General features: G+C 45.6%; 1 protein-coding gene across 1 annotated transcript in view; it reads left to right on the top strand.

The window, feature by feature from the left end:
- Positions 1-20,622, top strand: part of PCSK2 (proprotein convertase subtilisin/kexin type 2) — a 275,623-nt gene that overhangs the window by 140,288 nt on the left and 114,713 nt on the right. The window contains exons 3-5 of the mRNA XM_025931920.2: positions 2,975-3,088; positions 5,260-5,368; positions 13,941-13,978. Of these exons, the coding sequence (XP_025787705.2) occupies positions 2,975-3,088; positions 5,260-5,368; positions 13,941-13,978 (261 nt within the window). The remainder of the gene's footprint in view (positions 1-2,974; positions 3,089-5,259; positions 5,369-13,940; positions 13,979-20,622) is intronic.

Genomic DNA, 20,622 nt, shown 5'->3' with positions numbered 1-20,622 from the left:
GTGGTGTCCAGAGAGCACAGCGTTCCAAAGCATCGCTGGTCTCCATTAAAACCTAATTTATGGAATTAAAAATTAATTTTATGGAAATGAGTTTTAAGTCTTTTCATTAGACTGCACTCAGTCTAATTAAGTTTGGAGTGCTATTGTCGTAGCCATTCCTGCTCTGTTACCTAAAAAAAGATGAAATCCGATGTGGGTCTGCTTGTTCTTATGCTGCTGAGAATCAGCAACTCCAAAGGGGAGTTTTCAAGCATCCACAGGGCAGCTACTTTTGCTTAGCAAAGACCCTAGCAATGGAACGACGCTACCTCAACAAAATCAGTCATGACAACGAATCCAATATGATGGGAATCCCGCAACGGAAGCCAACCCAGGCTTACCATTAATGAGCGGAGCAGATAAAGGTCTTACTCAGGACCACTATGGGAAGATGCGATGGCCGAATTCAGGCTCCTTCCCAAGTGAAAGCGACACTCTTACCCCTCTTCCTTGAATACCTGAGTCCATAGTAAAAGAAACGTTTTAAGAGGGGTGCACTATGGCTTTTTACATAAACGTGTGTGTGTGTGTGTGTGTGTGTGTGTGTGTGTGTAGGTAGGTCTATCTTCTATCTGTTCTGTGACAGCTGTGAGGATACACAGAGCACACCTCTGATTTCTAGGAGAGTAATTGACCAAGCACCCCAGCTGCTGCACTCTGAAATCTGTCACTGTGTTGGCAACAGGCCATGCTTCCCAGGCGGTTCCAGCCAGTCACTGAGCACAGCAGGAGCACTGAGGCAGGATCATCCCTGGGAGACACAGGGTTCCTCTGAAAGTCAACTTTGGAACCCCAACAGACTTGTCACACTTTCCTTACACTATGGGGCAGTTGAGGACACTTTTGCCCAACCTTGTTCATGCTCTCCTTTACGGGGTCAAGCTTGCATGGCAGTGTCTTGCATTTTCTCTCCTAATAAAAACCTTGCGTATTTAATCTCATCTTGGCATCTGCTTCTCAGAAGATACATATATAGAATACATAGAAAATACACATCATATACATATATGCTCATGTATATTTGAATCATAATTTCTCTCCATTTGATGGACTCTAGTTATGTCTAGATTTTTGCCATTATAAAAATATCTATCCGTGGGGCATCTGGGTAGCTCAGTCTGTTGAGCTTCTGACTCTTGATCTCAGCTCAGGTCATGATCCCAGGGTCATGGGATCAAGTTCCACATTGAGCTCTGTGCTGAGCATGGAGTCTGCTTGGAATTCTCTCTCTCTCTCTCTGTCTCTCTTTCCCTCTAGTGCCTCTCCCCTACTCATGAGTGCTCTCTCTCTCTCTCTTTCTAATAGAAAAAAAATTAAAATTAAAAAAAAAGAAAACACATCCATCCCATGCTTCCAAATATTTGTTATGTGCCAAAGTGAGTATCTGTTGTTGGAATACTTCCAAGGAATCGAGCAAATGCCACACCTACCACTTCTTTTCTACACATACAGAGTTTCTGGTAGAATTAAAGATTTTCTGGCAAACGAGCCCCCAGGTTTCTTTCCTATGTCAGTGTGTAGAAGGAAATGAAGTACCACTCTCCTACAGCATTCCTGCACATTCCAGGACAGCAAGGGAGGGGAGGTTTCCAGCCACGTTTATGATCCCTCCATTTTTCCCTCCCTACCGTCACTGTAGACATGGGTCCTCTTGTCTTCCCTAGTCCCAATCAGAGTTCTCAAGTGCAAGCAACAGAAATCAATTCTGGATTACTTAAGCAAAAGAGAATTTCCTGGAATGGTATGGGGAGCTCCCAATCAGTGAGAGGCCAAAAGATTAGTCTTGGGGGAGCTCCAGGGTCGGGTTGTGGAACTGTAGCAAGAACCTTTTATAGGGAAGGTCTGGGGAGTGAACCTAGGAAATAAATAGCCTTCAAGGGCTCCTTTTCCCCTCACATTGCTTTCCCAAGATGCAAATCCATACCCACCGGGGCTCCCCTGAGGCAGAGAGAGCCTGTAATTTCTTTGCAGCAGATAAGGTGTCTCACATTTCACTCCCACCAATGCAGAACCTAGTTGACTCCAGGTAGTCCCCCAAATACACTGAGGATGTTTGAGAAACGAAGAAATAGATGTTGGGCAGCAAAATATAATTTTAAAACTACGTATTCAACCCACACCCTTTTCTACATTTGCATAGTCCTTGAGTTTGTAGCTGTTCAGAGACTGGCCACAGCCACTGGGTGATAAATGCATTATTGCCCAAGTGAAGGTAAGTTTCGTGAATGGGACAAAGTCTAGCTGTGTCTAGGAACCTGCTTGAACAATTCAGCACCTAAGTTTCATTTCCATCCAAGGGCTTGGGGTCCTGTCTGACTTTCCAAAAATTGAAGTATTGTCATCGCCAGGATGGCAGAATCATCCATTTCTTTTCAAAGATCCCTCACTTACCTTCGAAAGCTCTGCCATGAACTAGCTGGCTCTCCACGCAGGTTTTCTTTTGGTCTGGTTTTGGTTTGGTCTGGTTCAGTCTTGGTTTTGGTTTTGGCTGATTCCCAAATGTGACAGCACAATCCTGTCAACAAACATAAAGGCTCGAAAGCCTTCCAGAAAAATAATCCATGCAGTTTTCACTCTCTCCCTCCCTGAATCCACATCAAGCTTCCTTACTTAATAGAAGTATTGGGTTGCTTTGTTTATTTCCCTCAACAACCCCTACCACCTTTTCTTCCTTGAGAGTACTTTTCTCTGTCGAATTCTCATTTTAAAGAAACTCACTTTGAGGCATCACCAAGGCCAATTTATTCAGCACAGAGAGGAGCAAATGCTTTCAGAAAATAATCATAGAGAGCAGAGTGTACAGGAGATGAACTTGGCTTCTGCAGAAAAAAAAGAAAACACCTTATGTACAAATGGAATTTGAGTTCATGGAAATGAATTCCAGAAGAAGGTGTTCAGGTTGATATTCAGGTGTTCTGCCAATATGTCTTTTCAGGTAAAGATGGCCTTGCAGCAGGAAGGATTTGACAGAAAGAAGCGGGGGTATAGAGACATCAATGAGATTGACATCAACATGAATGATCCTCTTTTTACAAAGCAGTGGTATCTGGTAAGCATCTCCATATTATTCCTAACATTTCCCACCTTGAGACTTTGGATAAAAGACTCATTTCTATTTCCTCATTATTCTATGGAATGTCAGCCAGCATCTGACTCCATGAACTTCTCTGTCCCCTCTGATACGTATTGATTTTCTATCACCACCCATACATCATGTTCCCTAATCTGTTTCTTCTGGAACTGCTAAATAGCCATGATCTCTGCTGATCAGATTGCCCCAGACTCTGAAAAGGCACACCAGCGCATGAGGGGAGACTTGCAAAATCCTGCAGAAGTTGAGTCAAGGGTCTAGGGGGAGTAATCCAAGGGTTTCAACAGGCAGAGTGATGGGAGGACATAATGAAACCACAGGCATAAGAGAAAGAATCAGGCGACTTCACAAGGGACAAGCAAGAGAGCTCAAAGACCAAAGCAATGAAAGTAGCATCCGTTAGTTCTTCCTAAAATAATGGCAGGAAGTCACATCCATGGTGCTTCACTGATTCAGGATTCAAGGCCTGGGGGTCCAATCTGTCAGGTGAAGTGAATATTTTCTGGCCCACCAGCATCCTCCATGGCCCATTTGGACAGGTTGGGTTATATTTAAAAGAGACTCAGAGCCTCTAAACCAATCTATCTGCAGGCCATCTTGAGGGGAAAGGAGTGAGTAATTTTAAAATACGAGTGATGCTTCACCTTATTTAAGATCAAAAGGTGATGAGCAGGAAAGAAGACTAAATTATAGCCCTGTGGACTGATACTTTTATGGGAATGCATCACAACTTACCTCTTGGATCTTCACAGCTCGACTGTGCCCTTGGCTTTTTGGCATGGAATCCCACAAATCTGATCTGGGCAAGTGAAAAAGGCTTCTGTGTGTTAATCAGGTTAGGCTACCATGGGTCTTGCAATCACAACCAACCCCCAAATCACACTGGCTTAACAAATTGAAGCTGTTGCCCACTCACTATACGTCCAACACTTCCTATTTCCTCATGGACCCAGTCTCCATCTCAGCTCCATCTCGACCCCTGCTCTCAAGAGCACCTCAACAAGGGGAAGGAGCAGGGCACACACTGGCGCCCTAAGGCTTCTGCCTGGATGTGACAAATGACGCCAGAGCTCACATTCCATTGGCCAAAACCAGTCACGTGGGCATTCTACAAACTTCCAAAGTAATAGAGAGTGTAATCTTAACATGTGCCTGGAAGACCAGTCTTTTTTGCAAAAAGCGCTAATGACATCCACACAGCATTTTAGCAACGGGTCACTGTGGGCTTCTGCCGATACAAATTCTGACTGCGCTGTTTCCACAACTCATCTTTGAGAAAATCTGCACAGGACAAAGATGCATGAAAAGAAGGCAGTGAACCTATTTATCTGGAATTCCTTTGTTTCCTTTTTTGAATTTTTTTTAGGGAAAGGACTGTTTTCCTCCATTAGAACAAGCACTAAAAGTGAACCAACTATCTTTAATCAGTTCCTCAGACATTTTTAAGCAAGATTTGGTGTGGTGGTACTGAAATTAAAGGTAAATAGGATGTGCTCTCTCTCGCAAAGCACATCGTTACTGAGCAAGGGAATCACATTCAAATAAGAATAATCCAAGAAAGTATGTGCTAAATTGAAAATATGAGGTATAAATAAGGACTACAAGAGTGAGCATTTAATTCCAAATTGGAGAGTTTCTTGCAATAGCAGCTTTAAGGAGTTTAAGGATAGCAATCCAATCATAAGAGATGGAAGGATTGAGGGGCTCCTGGGTGGCTCAGTCAGTTAAGTGTCTGATTAGGCTTAGGGCATGATTACGAGTTCAAGCCCCGCATGAGGCTCTGTGCTGACAGCCTGGAGCCTGGGGCCTGCTTTGGATTCTGTGTCTCCCACTCTCTGCCCCTCCCCCATGCTCGCTCTCTCTCTCTCTCTCTCTCTCTCTCTCAAAAAATAAATAAACATTAAAATGCAAGAGATAGAGGGATTGAAACTGTGTTTGCATAATTACATAACATAGAAACGTCAATTATGTACATTTAAAAAAATGGAGGGAGAAGGCTGGAAGAGGTGGATGGGGAAACATCCAGAAGTATGGTTTCCTGGAAGACTTGGCCTTTGAGTTGGCCCTGCAAACATTTAGACAGGTGCACCAGACTAACAAGATTCTCTGCTTTGGAATTCCTGAACCAGATCAACACAGGGCAAGCCGATGGCACTCCTGGCCTTGATTTGAATGTGGCAGAAGCTTGGGAGCTGGGATACACAGGGAAAGGTGTCACCATTGGAATTATGGATGATGGTGAGTATTTCAAAGCCTTTGCATCATTTGGAAGCAAGTGTGTCTTTGCATGCCTTTGCAATATAAAAGATTCACTGTTTGGGGGCTCAGTCAGTTAAGCGTCCAACTCTTGATTTCGGCTCAGGTCATTATCTCACAGTTTGTGAGTTTGAGCTCCTCACTGGGCTCTGCGCTCCCAGGGCGGAGCCTGTTTCAGATTCTCTGTCTCCCTTTCTCTGCCCCTCCCCTGCTTGCTTTCTCTGTCTCTCTCAAAAATAAATAAATGTTAAAACAAATTTTTTTAAGAAAGATTCACTGTTTTGGAGATGCTGCTAAACTCAACCACCATCTATATTGTGGCAAAATCCCTCCCTTTCTCCAGATCAGTGGTCCTCATACTTCAGGATGCCTTTAACAAATATTTATTGGATTAATAAAGAAAAAAAATGAATGAAGGAAAACTGACCATCACTGACCTGTAATTTCTTATTGAGCCACTGTTTATACCTTACCTCCAGTATCTTCTAAACCCACTTGTGTTTATCATCTATTTCTCCAGATCCACAGTCTAGTGCAATGGCCACTGACCATATGTGGCAATTTACACTGAAGTTTAAATTAATTAAGGCCAAATCAAATTAAAAATTCAATTCCTCAATCACCTTAGCCTCATTTCAAGTCCTCAATGACCACAAGGGGCTAGCTAGCGGCTGCTGAAATTCAATTCAACTTTACTATCATCACAGAAAGTTCTATTACACAGTGTGGTTTTACATCCACAAAATAGCTTTTTGGTAACAGGATTGGAGTCTGGAGAAATTTCGACTTTATTGCTACTTTCAGAATGAACCCTGGTAAAGCAGACTTTGAAAACATTTTATGACATATGCCCCCTATAAGATGTTATTTTACCCCCTATGCCTGCCAGACAAACTATTTCCTATAGTTTGTGATACAAAAACCAATGCGTTTGATGAATTGGTGTTTTTGTAACTATACGCGTCCTTGGCTCTGCCAAGGTCCTGGAGAATCTCTGCCCTGCGGTCATGTCACTGGGGAGATAACTCTTGTCCTTCATCAGCCGCCTGGATCCTCCAGGAAAAGCTCCCCTGTGTGGCTGTGCTATATTGACGCAATTACACAGAAAGCCTATACAGAGATGAAACAATGGAGCCTTTCCCTTCTGAAGCGCCTCAAAGAACACTATGCTCTCCAAAGCAAGCCTTTGAAGCCAAATTAATGGTGACACAGGGAGCCGGCATGCTTAGAATTGGTGCTGTCTTCGCACAGGCTCATTAAATATCCACAGAAAAACAATGCCTCGTGTTTTCTGATGTGTGAGAGGTTTTGAAGTGGATGTAACAGCTTTCTCCGGTGGCCGAGGGCTTTCACAAGAAGAAAGGAGCTCTGCAGGAGAAAGTACGCGTGTGAACTTGGATGTTGGGAGCTTATGACTGTTTCTTCCTTCCTAATGCTTTGGAAACCAAAAGTGGCTAAGCCAGCTCACCCGGGAGAAAGATGCACCTACGTTTGGGGGAAGTCTGCCTAGGATATATTGTAATCACACAGCATCTGGGGGACTCGAGGGGCACCCTAAAAGTGGCACTGCGGTAGCCACAGACAGGCACATTGCTCCTACAAAAATTCCAACAGCCCGTGCTGCCCATGTCAGAATTCTTTCTTTACTGGAAGAAAGGGGGAGGATGAGCCCTGACTCTGATCCATCCTTCCTGGCTTGAGAAGCCAAACCCTTTAGGAAAGAAAGTGTTGGGCCGCCTGGGTGGCTCAGTTGGTTGAGCATCCAACTTCAGCTCAGGTCACGATCTCGCGGTTCATGAGTTCAAGCCCCGCATCGGGCTCCATGCTGACAGCCCAGAGCCTGCTTCGGATTCTGTGTCTCCCTCTCTGTCTGCCCCTCTCTCGCTCATGCTCTGTCTCTCTCTCTGTGTCTCTCAAAAATAAACATTAAAAAAAAAAAATTTAGAAAGAAAGTCTCAGCAGAGTTTACTGTTTGATATTATTTCTTCTGCTTTAGTAGCCTTTGGGAATCCCCCCAGAACTGAACTCTCTGCCCACCCACCCCCCATTTAAACTCCTAACTTCTCCGCTCTTTTGGTCATCTACTGCTACAGAACAAATCACCCCAAAATTGAGTGGCTTAACACAACCACCCCACTGTTCTCTCTCACAGTTCTGTGGGTTGACCTGGCTCAGCTGGAAAGTTCTGTTATTGGTCTCCCTGGGGTCTTTTACGCAGCTGGGGTCAGAATGCAACTGGGGCCAGTGTCGACTGGAGGCTTGACTGGGATGCTCAAATGGCTCGTCCTCCCTTCTGCTCCACGTAGTGCCAGGACTTCTCCTCTCGACACGGTCTCCCCAGCAAGGTGGTTGGATTTCTTACAGATGGCTTAGGGACCCAATGTTCATTCTAAGAAATGAGAAGTGGAAGCTTCCAGGCCACCTGTAGGCTGGACATGGAATGAGCAAGCATCACTCTGCCACTTCTGTTGGATGAATGGTCTCAGGGCTAGATCCCAGAGGAGGGGGAATAGGTTCCACACCCTGGCTGTGGAAAGAAACGAAGGATTTGTGACCGTCTTTAATTCAGCGCATGCTTATTCAGTATGGTAACTGAAGAAGAGAAAGACTACCAAGCCGTTCTCCAAATCCGCTGTGGAATACCAAGACGAACACATTTGAGACACGAGTGGCCTCCTATGCAACAAGGACGATGCTTAGCAGCCGTCACCGTGTCATTGGGCACCTCTGCCCTAACACCTAGAATGGGAAGCACTATGGTGAGGCCGGGAGCATCAGTGGATGGTATGGTATCATTTCTCAGATATTTGCTTAGCAAGATATCATTCCCAACCAAGGTAAAGACAGACACAGATACTGACCTTCATACCTAAGAGCAAAATAAACATCATATTTTATAATCTTTGGCTCTTTATTTTGGCCTCCATGGGAAATAATTTGATTATCTGCATGTGGAAGAGTCAATCTATAGACAGCTCAGTTTTAAAAGCCATTTACGCTCTCTGGTTGCACAACTCAGAACTGGGCCAACATCCTCTCTGCCAAATCCAATGACTCAATACATGCTCAATAAATATCCGCTTTCGGGCACCTGGGTGGCTCAGTCAGTTAAGCATCGACTCTTGATTTCAGCTCAGGTCGTGATCTCACGGGCATGGGATCCAGCCCCACGTCAGGCTCGGCACTGATAGCACGGAGCCTGCTTGGGATTCTTCCTCTCCCTCTGTCTCTGCCCCTCCCCGGCTTGTGTTCTCTCACTCTCTCTCAAAATAAACGTTTAAAACACGTATCTCCTACTTTCATTTCGATGCAACTTAATGTCATTTCCATACACTACACATCAATAGGAGAGTACCTCCACGGTTAGCTGCGGCTCAAAGGGGCAGAAAGCATTTCTTAAGGGTTTGCTCTGATGTTCCGGGCATGTATGTAGATGTCAGCAAGGACCCCACGTAATGATAACAACTCAGCCCCTTTGTTGCAAATAGAGTTGTTTCACGTTGGAAACTTGAGCTGGAAAACAGGATGTGGCCATAACAAGACACAGAGATGGATAGGAGCCACCAGCCATCACCGGCACAGTTCAGGACAGGTGCAGGCTTTCGGGGTCAAAGATGGTCAGTGAAGGCAGGAGTCAAGGCCGTTAGTCAACATCAGATGGAGCCAAGGAAGTAAGACTGAGGGCCAGGGAGGCAGGGTCAGAGAGAACTTCAAGCTGAAATAACAATGGAAACTAACATTTCTTGAGTGCTCACTGTGTACTAGGCACTGCCTGACAATTTAGAAACACAGTCACAATTATCCTCTAAGATTCGTACTATTACCCACATTTTGCAGATGAAGAAACTAAGGTTTAGGGAGACAAAAAATTACCCAAACTGATCTGAACCACCATCTTCAGTGTTTGAAGCCCACCCCTTGGCTCTGCCCCCTGGTGGGTCTTTGTGAGTGGGATCTCCTCCTTTTAAGTGGAGGTCCAAGCCTAAGGACCAGGCAGTCAGCCACACTTTCCCAAGAGAGTTAGAAGTCTGCATCACATAGGAAAGCAGTGCTTTCTCCCCTAACTTGGGTTTCATGGTTCTCAGAAGGGCCATTGGGGTATCTGTTCCAGTCATTATTCCTGTGTAACGAATGACACCAACATTTAGCAGCTTAGATTAACTCTTTATTTTGCTCATGATTTTGTGGCACAGGAACTCAGGGAGAGCCAGTCTGGGCACTTCTCATTCGAGGTTTATCAGACAGTTGTGGGCAGATGTTGGCTGGGCTGCAGCCATCCAAAGGCTCAGCTAGGGTGGACGTCCATGGCTCATTCCCATAGCTGGCCATTGACGTTGGCTTCTGTAGCTCAGCTGAGCCTTTCATACCACGGGCCGACATATGGGCTTCTTCCATGGCAGCTGGCTTCCCCCAAGTGGACCAGTGTCTAAAAGGAACTGGTGGAAGATGTCTGGCCTTTTCTGACCTCACCTTGAAAGTCATGCAACATCTTATCAGTAGAAGCAGTTGTAGCCCACTCAGATGAAAGAGGAGAAAACACACCTACCTCCAAAGGAGGTGTGTGGTATTGTTATACGTCTCAACCAAACTACTAACTAGGAACTGTAACTAGGAATATGTACATGGAGCTCCTTGGTAATTCCCCGAGGTCTCCAGAACCATCAGAGCTTCCTGAGAGTTTGGACTATTGTGGATTAGACTTTCTCAAAACGCTGACACTGATGACAGGATACTAATGTAAAATATAACCAAGTAATTGTCATTTGCATACCACAGCGCGTTGTGATTGGCTGGCAATGAGCTGGTCCCCCCTGTAGACTGGGAGCCATACATAGTTGAACAGTTCAGATTCTGTGTCTACACAGTCTATGATTTTCCAGGACCTACATAGTGCCCGGCATTCACTGCTGGAAATAAACCAATGAGTGAAGAATAAAAATGAATACATTAATAATGCAAGAAATAAAACATAAATAAGAGCTGACTGAGAAAATGTATTCAGTACATTCCACCTGAAAAGATAATCAAATATACAAAAATATTAAAATACTCTTTAATTACCAGACCGTTATTTTCATGCTTCATTTAGTTCGTTGTTTCTTTTTTGAATCATGTCTGTCATCCCTCATGGTTCTATCAATAATCTCTTCTTTCTTAGACCAAAGACTGTATCTATTCTGACTTAACACTTAGTCTTCCCCTCAACCTAATTCAAGATCCTTCATTTTAATTAGGCAAATTTTATCTTATTTTAATTTTAATTTCCTTCAGGTCTCTTATCTCTCTGCCTTGATATTTTCCTTTCACAGAGAATAGACTACTATTTCTCAGAAAATTTCTGATCCAGACGACTTGCACTATCAGAACACGGAATCGTGTTTTAAAAACTGACTCCCTGGGTGGCTCAGTCAGTTAAGCGTCCGACTCTTGGCTTCAGCTCAGGTCATGATCTCACGGTTCATGGATTCTAGCCCCGCATCGGGCTTCGCACTGTTTGGAGCCTGATTGGGATTCTCTCTCTCCCTCCCTCTCTACCCCTACCCTGCTGGCTCGCTCTGTCTGTCTGTCTCTCTCTCGAGGGGCAGAGAGTGACGGAGACACAGAAGCAGGGTCCAGACTCCGAGCTGTCAGCACAGAGCCAGACGCAGGCCTCAAACTCACAAACCATGAGATCATGACCTGAGCCGAAGTCGGATGCCTAACCGACTGAGCCACCCAGGGGCCCCTTAAAAAAATTTTTTTTGGGGGCGCCTGGGTGGTGCAGTCGGTTAAGCGTCTGACTTCAGCCAGGTCACGATCTCGCGGTCCAGGAGTTCGAGCCCTGCGTCAGGCTCTGGGCTGATGGCTCAGAGCCTGAAGCCTGTTTCCGATTCTGTGTCTCCCTCTCTCTCTGCCCCTCCTCCGTTCATGCTCTGTCTCTCTCTGTCCCAAAAATAAATAAATGTTGGAAAAAAGAAAAAAAAATTTTTTTAATAAAAATAAAAACTGACTCCCTGCATGGAATAGGAGCTCACTCCATCCGTTCTGCACCTCGACATCGTATTGGAGTTCTTCCAAGAACAGTGCACCCCCTCAGGGGAAATACTCAGGTGTCTAAGTCAGCTTGATTTGTTGGGGAGGTGTATCATCTGGGATTGTGCATACTGGATGCTTCTGCCTCAGAGTGTCTGGGCGGGAGGCTTGTAGCTGGCTTTCCCAAGGTGTAGGTGTGGCTATACATACACCAGGATCTTCTTACACAGTATGAGCATGAATAGAAGGACAATTATGCCGGGCTCCCGGACTGGCGTAATCAGCAGAGCATGCAACTCTTGATCTCAGGGTCTGGAGTTCCAGCTCCATGTGAGGTGTAGAGATCACTAAAGAAATAAGCTTAAGAAGTATAATTATGCCAAAAAAAAATTGACCCCCTGCTAGAAAAGAAACATATTCTCTGTGTGCATGTCTATGTTTAACTTATCTATATGTTACAAAATATTTTGCCTGACATTGAGTTCACAAACCATAACCAACTGCAACAAATATGTACAACAATCTGACTTCAACACAATATTCTAAGACCAAGGAGATTTTTAAAACTATTTCTGCTCTTCTGAATTATCCACAGGACTCTAATGATGTGGTAGGTGATGCTATTAAGGGTGATGACCGTAAATATAACTTATCGGGTGTTTACTACATGTTAAACACTTTCAACGAATCGGCCCTCATCTTGAACACTGCTTTGCAAGGTACATAATATTCCTGTTTCAAAGATGAGGAAACGGAAGCTCCGGGAGATGATGCCGCCTGGCTGAAGCCTCACAATTATTATAGTGTCTGAGCCTAAAGGATAACTGGATCTGCTGGTCTCCATAGCTTGTGCTCATCCTCAACCCATCCCACAGCTGAAAGGGACTATTTCTGAATTAAGGTCCAGGACAGGGCTTGCAACCTTTAAAATATGAGTCTCTGGATCTTCTTTAAAAAAAAAAAAAAAGTTTATTTATTTATTTTGAGAGAGAGAGAGATTGCATGCAAGTCAGGGAGGGGCAGAGAGAAAGGGAGAGACAGAATCCCAGGGAGGCTCTGCACGGACAGTGCAGAACCCGATGTGGGACTCAAACTCCCCAACCGTGAGGTGATGACCTGAGCTGAAGTAGGACGCTTACCCAACTGGGACACCCAGGCACCCCTAGTCTTTGAATCTTCTAACCCCTGTCCTTGCACAGTCGTTGGGGGGGGGGGGGGGGGAGGAGGAGGAGGATGGTGGGTGGTAAGTGATAGGCTATACTCTCTTAGACTTTAGGAGGCAGCCATTTGAACCCTTCACATGTCAAAATATCAGCAGCAAAATGTAACATATGTTCGTAGAATGGTGACTCCCAGTCCAGAAATTTCTTGCGTAACCAGAAGAAAACAAAGGAAGATTTCTTTTTTTGAGATAAACATCCTGATACTGGTTCTTTTTTACATGGGGCAAAGCTGTAACAGCAGCCAGGCCTCAGTGTGCTCGCAGGGAAGATGCTACCTACCGGAGGCACTGAGTGATACCTCTAGCTTTTAAATATGGCAAACCCAACAGAGCTACTGAATGTCAATGGAGCTAATGCCACTGATCACACCCCCACTTGGTGGTGAAGAAAACAAGCTCAGAGAGGCCAAGCACTTGGCCTGAAGTCACCAGGCCAGCTGGCGGCACTGCTGAGATCCAAACTCGGGTCTTTGACTCCAAAACCTACACGCGTGACCATTATGTCAGGTGGTGCAGGAACCTGGCCGGTTTTGCAAAGGGCCGGATGTTCAGGTGTAACTGCTGCAAAGGTTCTACGGCTCCGCAGACCTGGACGAGAGTTCCAGTGTGGCCTTGAGTTTCCACGTGCTTGCTGAGGTTCACCTGTGATGGAATGCGCCGGTGCTCCTAATTCTACCCTTATAACCAATCTTAGGCAACAAGACAGGCCACGTCCAGGAGAAAGCACGGGGCTGGTGCAGGGAGGCTGAAGTCTCAGGCTTCCTGGAAAGCCACGTTCCGCAGAGACAAGCATCAGCTCCCACCCAGGACACTTCATCTGAAGACATTTGCTCTCTGCCTAATCGCCTTTTCCCACGCAGCCTGTGTTCCTCTTATTATCTCCGTGCCAGAGGACGCTCCCCTAATCCATGGCTGTCTGTACCCTGTTAAATAATAATCGTTTTTCCTCCCCAGGGCCACTTTCATTTCAAAAGAAATGTCTGCCGGTGCTTTGGAAATGTCAGGATTTTCACAAATCTTAGATCGCTGCTCTGATGAACCATCCATCTTGCAGCCACTAAGCCCCTTAGTACTGACATTTATGTCAAAAGTCTTATCCCAGGGCCCCAGCTTTAACTGGCTTCGCCCCTCTGACGCATCTGGTGGGTACGCCCCACCCTCACTCGGGAACGGAAACACAAGCCTGGGACTAAGGCTCAGGGGCTCACCCCGTCCAACTGTCCTGGCGCCAGCCCCACCAGGAGGGTACTTTCTTGAGCAACTTTCCGGAGGACACAGTGGCAGGTATTAACCTTTCATCTTGCGGTGCTCTTTTCACAGGGATTGACTACCTGCACCCGGACCTGGCCTCGAACTATGTAAGTACCAGCCGATCTGCACGGGCGGGGGGGCACACACACAGAAACACATGCACGCATGCGCACACCTGCACGCTAGCCCGGCCCCTCTTGGAGCCTCAGCTCAGGCCCGAAGCAAAGGGACAAGGCGTGGAGCCTGGCAACAGGTAACGGTAGTGGCTTTGTGAGAAGACGATAAGGAAACTTGGGGTCTGAAAGAACAGAGCCAAGAGACAAGGGAGAGGCGAAGAAGAGAGAGCCTCGGCAAGGTTTCCCATCAGCTCTCGATGAGGATATTGAATTGAAGGGTGTAAATGAGCCGTTTGGGTTCTCGCTGGATAAAACCAATCGCAAAAAGCCAAAAAGAGGGGCACCTCACATCGCAACCGTAGCTTTATGAAAGCAAGGACGTCATCTTTTTTTTTTGTTTTTGTGCTTAGGAGCACCCCACCCCGACTTTCCCCTGCAACGCTGAGCGCACCATTTGGTATCTCTTGACGAGTAAGACATATGAACAGAAAATCGTAATAAACACTGTTGAGCTAGACCCACGTGCTCTAACTTCTTACATAGCAAATCAAACACTGCTTTCCTGATGAAACCTGCAAACCCTTTCAACATGAAGAGATTGCTTTATGTTAACCCCAGGGAGCATCCTAGTCAAGCACTGCTGTGTCTGCTTGAAATTATCCAAACTATTACTAAGCTGTACTTTTCCTATAACCTCCAGATCTAAAGGCTTTTTTTCAATGTTACTTTAGTTAGCTTAAGAGACTCATAGTTGGAAGAATGTAGACTTAGGTAAAGATTGTTAACAAGCAGAAGCGTTGGGAGATCAACGTTCTGGGTTATTCATCCTAGAAGGTATGTGTGTCCACACTGCAAAGAGAGAACAAAGTTTATCATCTGTTTAGTGCATTAGGCATCAGGAAAGGAAGCACCGATGTGCTGAGCTTCTATTTGCTTCATGGGTCTTACAAATCTAAGGAGTATACTTTGGACTATCTTTTGGAATAATAATTTTTTTAAAGGGTTGGGGGCGTCTAGGTGGCTCAGTCAGTTAAACGTCCAACTCTTGATTTCGGCTTAGGTCATGATCTCACAGTTTGTGAGTTTGAGCCTGCTTGGGATTCTCTGTCCCTCTCTCCCTGCCCCTCCCTTGCTTGCTCTCTCTCTCTCTCTCTCAAAATAAATAATGTTTTTAAAAAATTTTTTAAAAGAAAAGAATTTAAAGAAAAGTTAAATGAACCATTGGTACAGTCCAGCCAATATGCCCCCAGAAAGAAAGGACAGAAATTAAATCAGAGTTTTATTCCCAAAAAGGAGAATCCACCTCTGCAGAGAAGACACTAAGAAACGGCCTGGGAGCTGCAGATTCTGTCTCAGCACCCATCTGCTGTGTCTGAGGAAACAGTTCCCGCCTCTTCTCTGTGACCTTCCCCCACTGCAAGTACCATGGAGCTGACTCCCTGGCTGTTCCTCTGCCTCCTTAAATTTTGTAAATTAAAAAAAAAATTTTTTTAATTTTTTTTTTTAACGTTTATTTATTTTTGAGACAGAGAGAGACAGAGCATGAACAGGGGAGGGGCAGAGGGAGAGGGAAACACAGAATCTGAAACAGGCTCCAGGCTCTGAGCTATCAGCACAGAGCCTGACTCGGGGCTCGAACTCACGGACCGTGAGATCATGACCTGAGCCGAAGATGGACGCTTAACCGACCAAGCCACCCAGGCGCCCCCCCAAAAAAAAAATTTTTTTTTAATGTTCATTTATTTTTGAGAGACAGAGAGAACATGTGCACACAAGCAGGGGAGGGGCAGACACACACACACACACACACACACACACACACACACACACACACACAGAATCCAAAGCAGGCTCCAGGCTCTTAGCACAGAGCCGTCACGGGGCTCGAACTCATGAACCATAAGATCATGACCTGAGCCGAAGTCAGACGCTCAACCAACTAAGCCACCCAGGCGCCCCTCCTCTGCCTCCATGCACGGCCTCATCTGCCTCCTCCAATGACCTCCCTTCCTCTGCCTCCCCAATAACTGCAGGGCCCTAAAGAGTTCTCAGAAGGAGAGAGTGGGAAAGGCGTGTTTTGCGTGTTCTCCAAGGCTCTGACACCCAGAGGCCTTTCCTTAGGAAGAGATGGCAGGGATGATAGTCTGCAGGGGCGGCCGGTTCCTCCTCAGAGGGCCACTCTCTGCGCACAGAGGCATTTATATTCTTTTCACAGGCTGCTAAGCTTCCCCCCATCTCCAGGACCCAGCACCCTGCAGAGCTGCCAAATAGGGTTCTATTCGTTTCCACAAACCAATGTTACTGCATCTTACAGCTCGTAGGACCTCGGGGTGGAGTGGCTGTCAGATGGGCTGGCGGCTGTCAGTGCCTGGCCTCCCTCCAGCCAATCCAGGCCCTCTGCAGGTCACTTCTGTGTCCGATGAATGGACACTGCGCAAGGGAAACACTACACTATGGAATCACTACACTATGGAAACATCCTGAGGTTACTCACATGGAGAGTGACCTAGGCACCCCTCCCTTCTCCCCCACCCCCCACCCCGCCCTTGTGCTTCTGGGACAGGCTGCCCCCAATGCCAGTTGCCAGAGTCCAAAGAGATAGTAATTCACATGGGAAAACAACCCCCGGGGGCTCTGATGAATGGCAGGTACAACGCTAATCAACAGCGGGGTTCATCTGCCAGAAACCCAGATCTGAAATTGGAAAATGAAACATCCATGGAGGGAGGTGCCAAGCTCCCCTCTATTCTGCAGTATCAGATATATACCTGAACAACTCCATGGCTTCTATGAGCATTGTGTTCTTTTTTATTTTGTTTTCTTTCTTTCAAAAAAAAATTCCGATTAAAAAATACATACATGTTCTCTGTAGAAAACTTGGACAGGGGCGCCTGGGTGGCGCAGTCGGTTAAGCGTCCGACTTCAGCCAGGTCACGATCTCACGGTCCGGGAGTTCGAGCCCCGCGTCAGGCTCTGGGCTGATGGCTCGGAGCCTGGAGCCTGTTTCCGATTCTGTGTCTCCCTCTCTCTCTGCCCCTCCCCTGTTCATGCTGTGTCTCTCTCTGTCCCCAAAATAAATAAAAAACGTTGAAAAAAAAATTTTTTTTTAAAAAAAAAGAAAACTTGGACAAATCACGATACAGACTCAAAAGCAGCCATGGCACCATTCTTAATATTTTAGCATGTCTTGGGCTTTCACTTCTCTGTGTGTATTTTTTAATGAAATCAGGCTCTGTTGCATGTACAGCACCCCTCTTCCACTTGACAAGTTGTAAATAGTTTTATAGTAGTAAATAGTCTTCAAAACATGATTATGAGGGCTACATAGTATTGTCTTATGCTGTGATTTATTTAAACATCCTAGTCCTTGGGGTCCCTGGGTGGCTCAGTCCATTAAGCATCCAACGCTTGATTTCAGCTCAGGTCGTGATCTCATGGCTCGTGAGATTGAGCCCTGCATTGGGCTTTGTGCGAACGACACGGAGCCTTCTTGGGATTCTTTCTCCCCTCCTCTTCTTGCCCCTTCCTTACTCTCTCTCTCTCTTTCTGTCTCTCCCCTCTCTCTTTCTCTCTATCTCTCTCTCTCTTTCTCTCAAAATAAATACACAAACTAAAAAAAAATAGTTTAAACATCCCAATCCTCAATTATTGGATGAGTTTGCTTCCAATGGCCATCTCAGAGAGGGAAAATGACAGATAGTGACAAGGATGCTTGAGGGACTCCCAACCATGACATACTCAGGACAGCCGAAAAAACTGGGGAGAAAACGGTAAGAGGCACATTAGATACATTTTTAAATATTTCAAATTCTCCATGAGGAATGAGACATTCAACTTATTCAGCACTTTCTCCCAAGAAAATCCCCGCCCACAAGTGCAGGACAAAGAGTATAGTTCAGTCAGAGGAAGAACTGTCCAGTCTCTGAGGTTATTAATCAAAGGAGTTAGGTCTCCTGGGAAATAATGAGTTATCTGAAAATGGTCAAGGGGAGGGTTGATGGCCATTTGGTGGGGATGTTGTCGAGGAGATGACACTATCTCCTGTAAACTTAAACTAGACATCACCTAAGAATAGAACAGAACACGTGAGTTCTGACCAAAACTGCACTTTTTGACAGCTTCCATCCAGAGGAAGGTCTGAGTCTTCAACATTTATCAAACACTTGGAATCTTACCAAAAAATCATATATAATTATGCCTGGCTGTGAAGTGTTTCCACGTCATTGGTACAGGTGAAAAAACAGCATCCAGAGATCTCCTTCTAAATTTCTCAGTGGAGAACTTGAACTTGAACTGGCTTGCTCCAGTCAGCGTCTCTCTCGCTCCGTGTAGAGTTGGGAATGACAACTTTGAAGCTACTAACCAACCAAATTTATCTTCTTTATTTTTAATTAAAAATTTTACACTATAATTAAGAGAATGAGAATGGCAAGTGGAGGAAAGCTGCCCGGGAGAGCAATGAAATCAGTGGACGGTGATAAACTCAAAAATTGTTTGAGTAAAGGATTAACAGGCAGTGTCACACTTTGTTAGGTGACTTAATGGCTCGGATGTGATGAGTTTGCCCAGCGCTTCTAGTGAAATGTGCTTTGGGAAGGTCTGTGTTTGGGTTTCTCCAGAAGCAGACCCTGAGACAAGAGTCAGAGTGCAAGTAGTTTATTTGGGAGGTGATTCTGGGAAGCAAGGAGAGAGGGGTGAATGAGATATGGAAGGGAAGGCAGGCCATAGATGGTGTGTTATCAAAGTCACCATGGCGAGAGGCTCCAACTCAAGCTCACTGGGGAATCCAGGAGATGGAGTAGAATATGTGGGCCAGGGCTGGGTTTTTGTACATCAACTCCCATCAGTCATTGGTTGAAGGCTGGTCCTAGGGATGTGGATGTGAACATTCTAGCACCTCCTACCTTCCAGGGTCTCAGAGAAAGCCCTTGACAAAGAGAGGTGGTGCAGGCAGCTGGACAGAGCTCAGCAGGGACATGGGTGACAGACCAAAGGTCATATAGGCCTGGTTCTGGCAACATTCACATGGGTTAATGACCCTTAAATGTATTAAGGGTTTACAATAAACAGAAATGTATTGTGTGGAGAAAATTCCCTCTTGTTACTGATTATTTGCAATGAGAAGGGAAAGCTCTATCAGAGGTTTTTAGACGGCTATGACAAAAATTGCTTGATAACCAAATCAGGCAAAATGTTTCCCAACGCAGAATTATTTTCAAAGCTTCTTTATTCTGTATATTAAAGAGACAAATTTGAGGATGCTGGTACTCCAGTGTTCTCTCTATTCAAACTGAGAATTGAAATCGTTTGAAAACTGAAAATCAGTATATAAATGTAAGTCATTAGTGCTAATTTAATTCAACAAATCTACAGTGAATCTGTTGATTGTTAGGGGCAAAGGATAATAAGAGACACTTCTTTTATTATTACTCTATGGTTCTGTGATTGAATTTAATCCGAGGGATCCAGTCCCCCTGGTCAATGCTCACTATTCCAAATGATTAAAATCCTCCTTTCTCCATCCCGACAGTAATAACATGGAATGGGTATTAGCCAAGAAACAATTTTAGACCGAGTCAAAAGCAGAGTTCCTGTTCTCTCTGTGCAAACGGTCTGGATGTGTGCTCGAACTCAGTTGAATCTCTGTGTGTTGGGCCTGCTATATGCAAGCCCCAGAGGAAGAGGGAAACCAGGCAGGGTTGTTCTCCAGAGGAGTCCGAGTCAGTGAGGACACAGGTGTGGGATGCATCTAACAGGTGAGGGGCAGGCAGGCAGGGCTGTTCATCACTTTACACTGCAGCGCCCAGGTGGTGAACACCATAGGTCTGTGCTCACAGTACTGGTCCAAGCCTAGGGGTCCTTCCAGATGTACAGAAAAGAGGGAGACTCCTTCAAGAACATGTGAAGGGTGACGGAGGTGGCAGCTTTCAGAGGAGGGGCGGGGGATACAGAACTGAGCATCTCCTGCTTTGCTCCAAGGCCTGCTCTGCTGAGGTACAGGGGTGAAGAAATGGCTAGTGGTTCTGTATAATCCAAGAAGAGTCTTCTTGCTGTGGCTTGGTGTTTTCTCAGAGGCATACCTGAGACAGAGATTTAAAGGCAAGTCGTTTATTTGGGAAAAGATCCCAGGAAGCACTAGCCGGGGAGAAGGGAAGTGATATCAGAAAGGAGAGCGGCCAAGAAAGGGTTTGTTAGGCAGCCAATTACCACTGAGGGCTAATGGGAGCTTAATCTGACTGTAGCACTCTGGGAAGCAGTGTAGACAGAGCCTTCTCAGAGTTATCACCCAACTCTTGTCAATCAGTGGTTGAGGGCTGTGCCCCAGAAGCAGGTATAGGGTGGGGAGATCGGGGGCTAACTCCCTGGCTCTTCTGGCCTCCCCACCATACACGCAGAATAGAGTCACTGGATAGGGAGTCTTCAGACACAGAGTGACAGGTGCCGGAAGCTGAAAATCAGCCAGCAAGGGTGGGATTATAGTATGACAACGGTGGGAAACTGAGTCAAACCTGAGTGTGACAACTGGCTCCCTAATTCATAGCTCTGCAGCCTTAGACTAACCCTGTAAACCCCCTTGAGCTTTAATTTCTTCATTTGTGAAATTGGAAAAACAAACATCAGGTTTGTTGCATGGT

Source organism: Puma concolor, chromosome A3, assembly GCF_028749965.1.
Source record: "Puma concolor isolate L17-30 chromosome A3, mPumCon1.1.hap2, whole genome shotgun sequence".
NCBI classification, from domain to species: Eukaryota; Metazoa; Chordata; class Mammalia; order Carnivora; family Felidae; genus Puma; species Puma concolor.
This window is presented reverse-complemented; position numbering and strand designations above follow the sequence as displayed.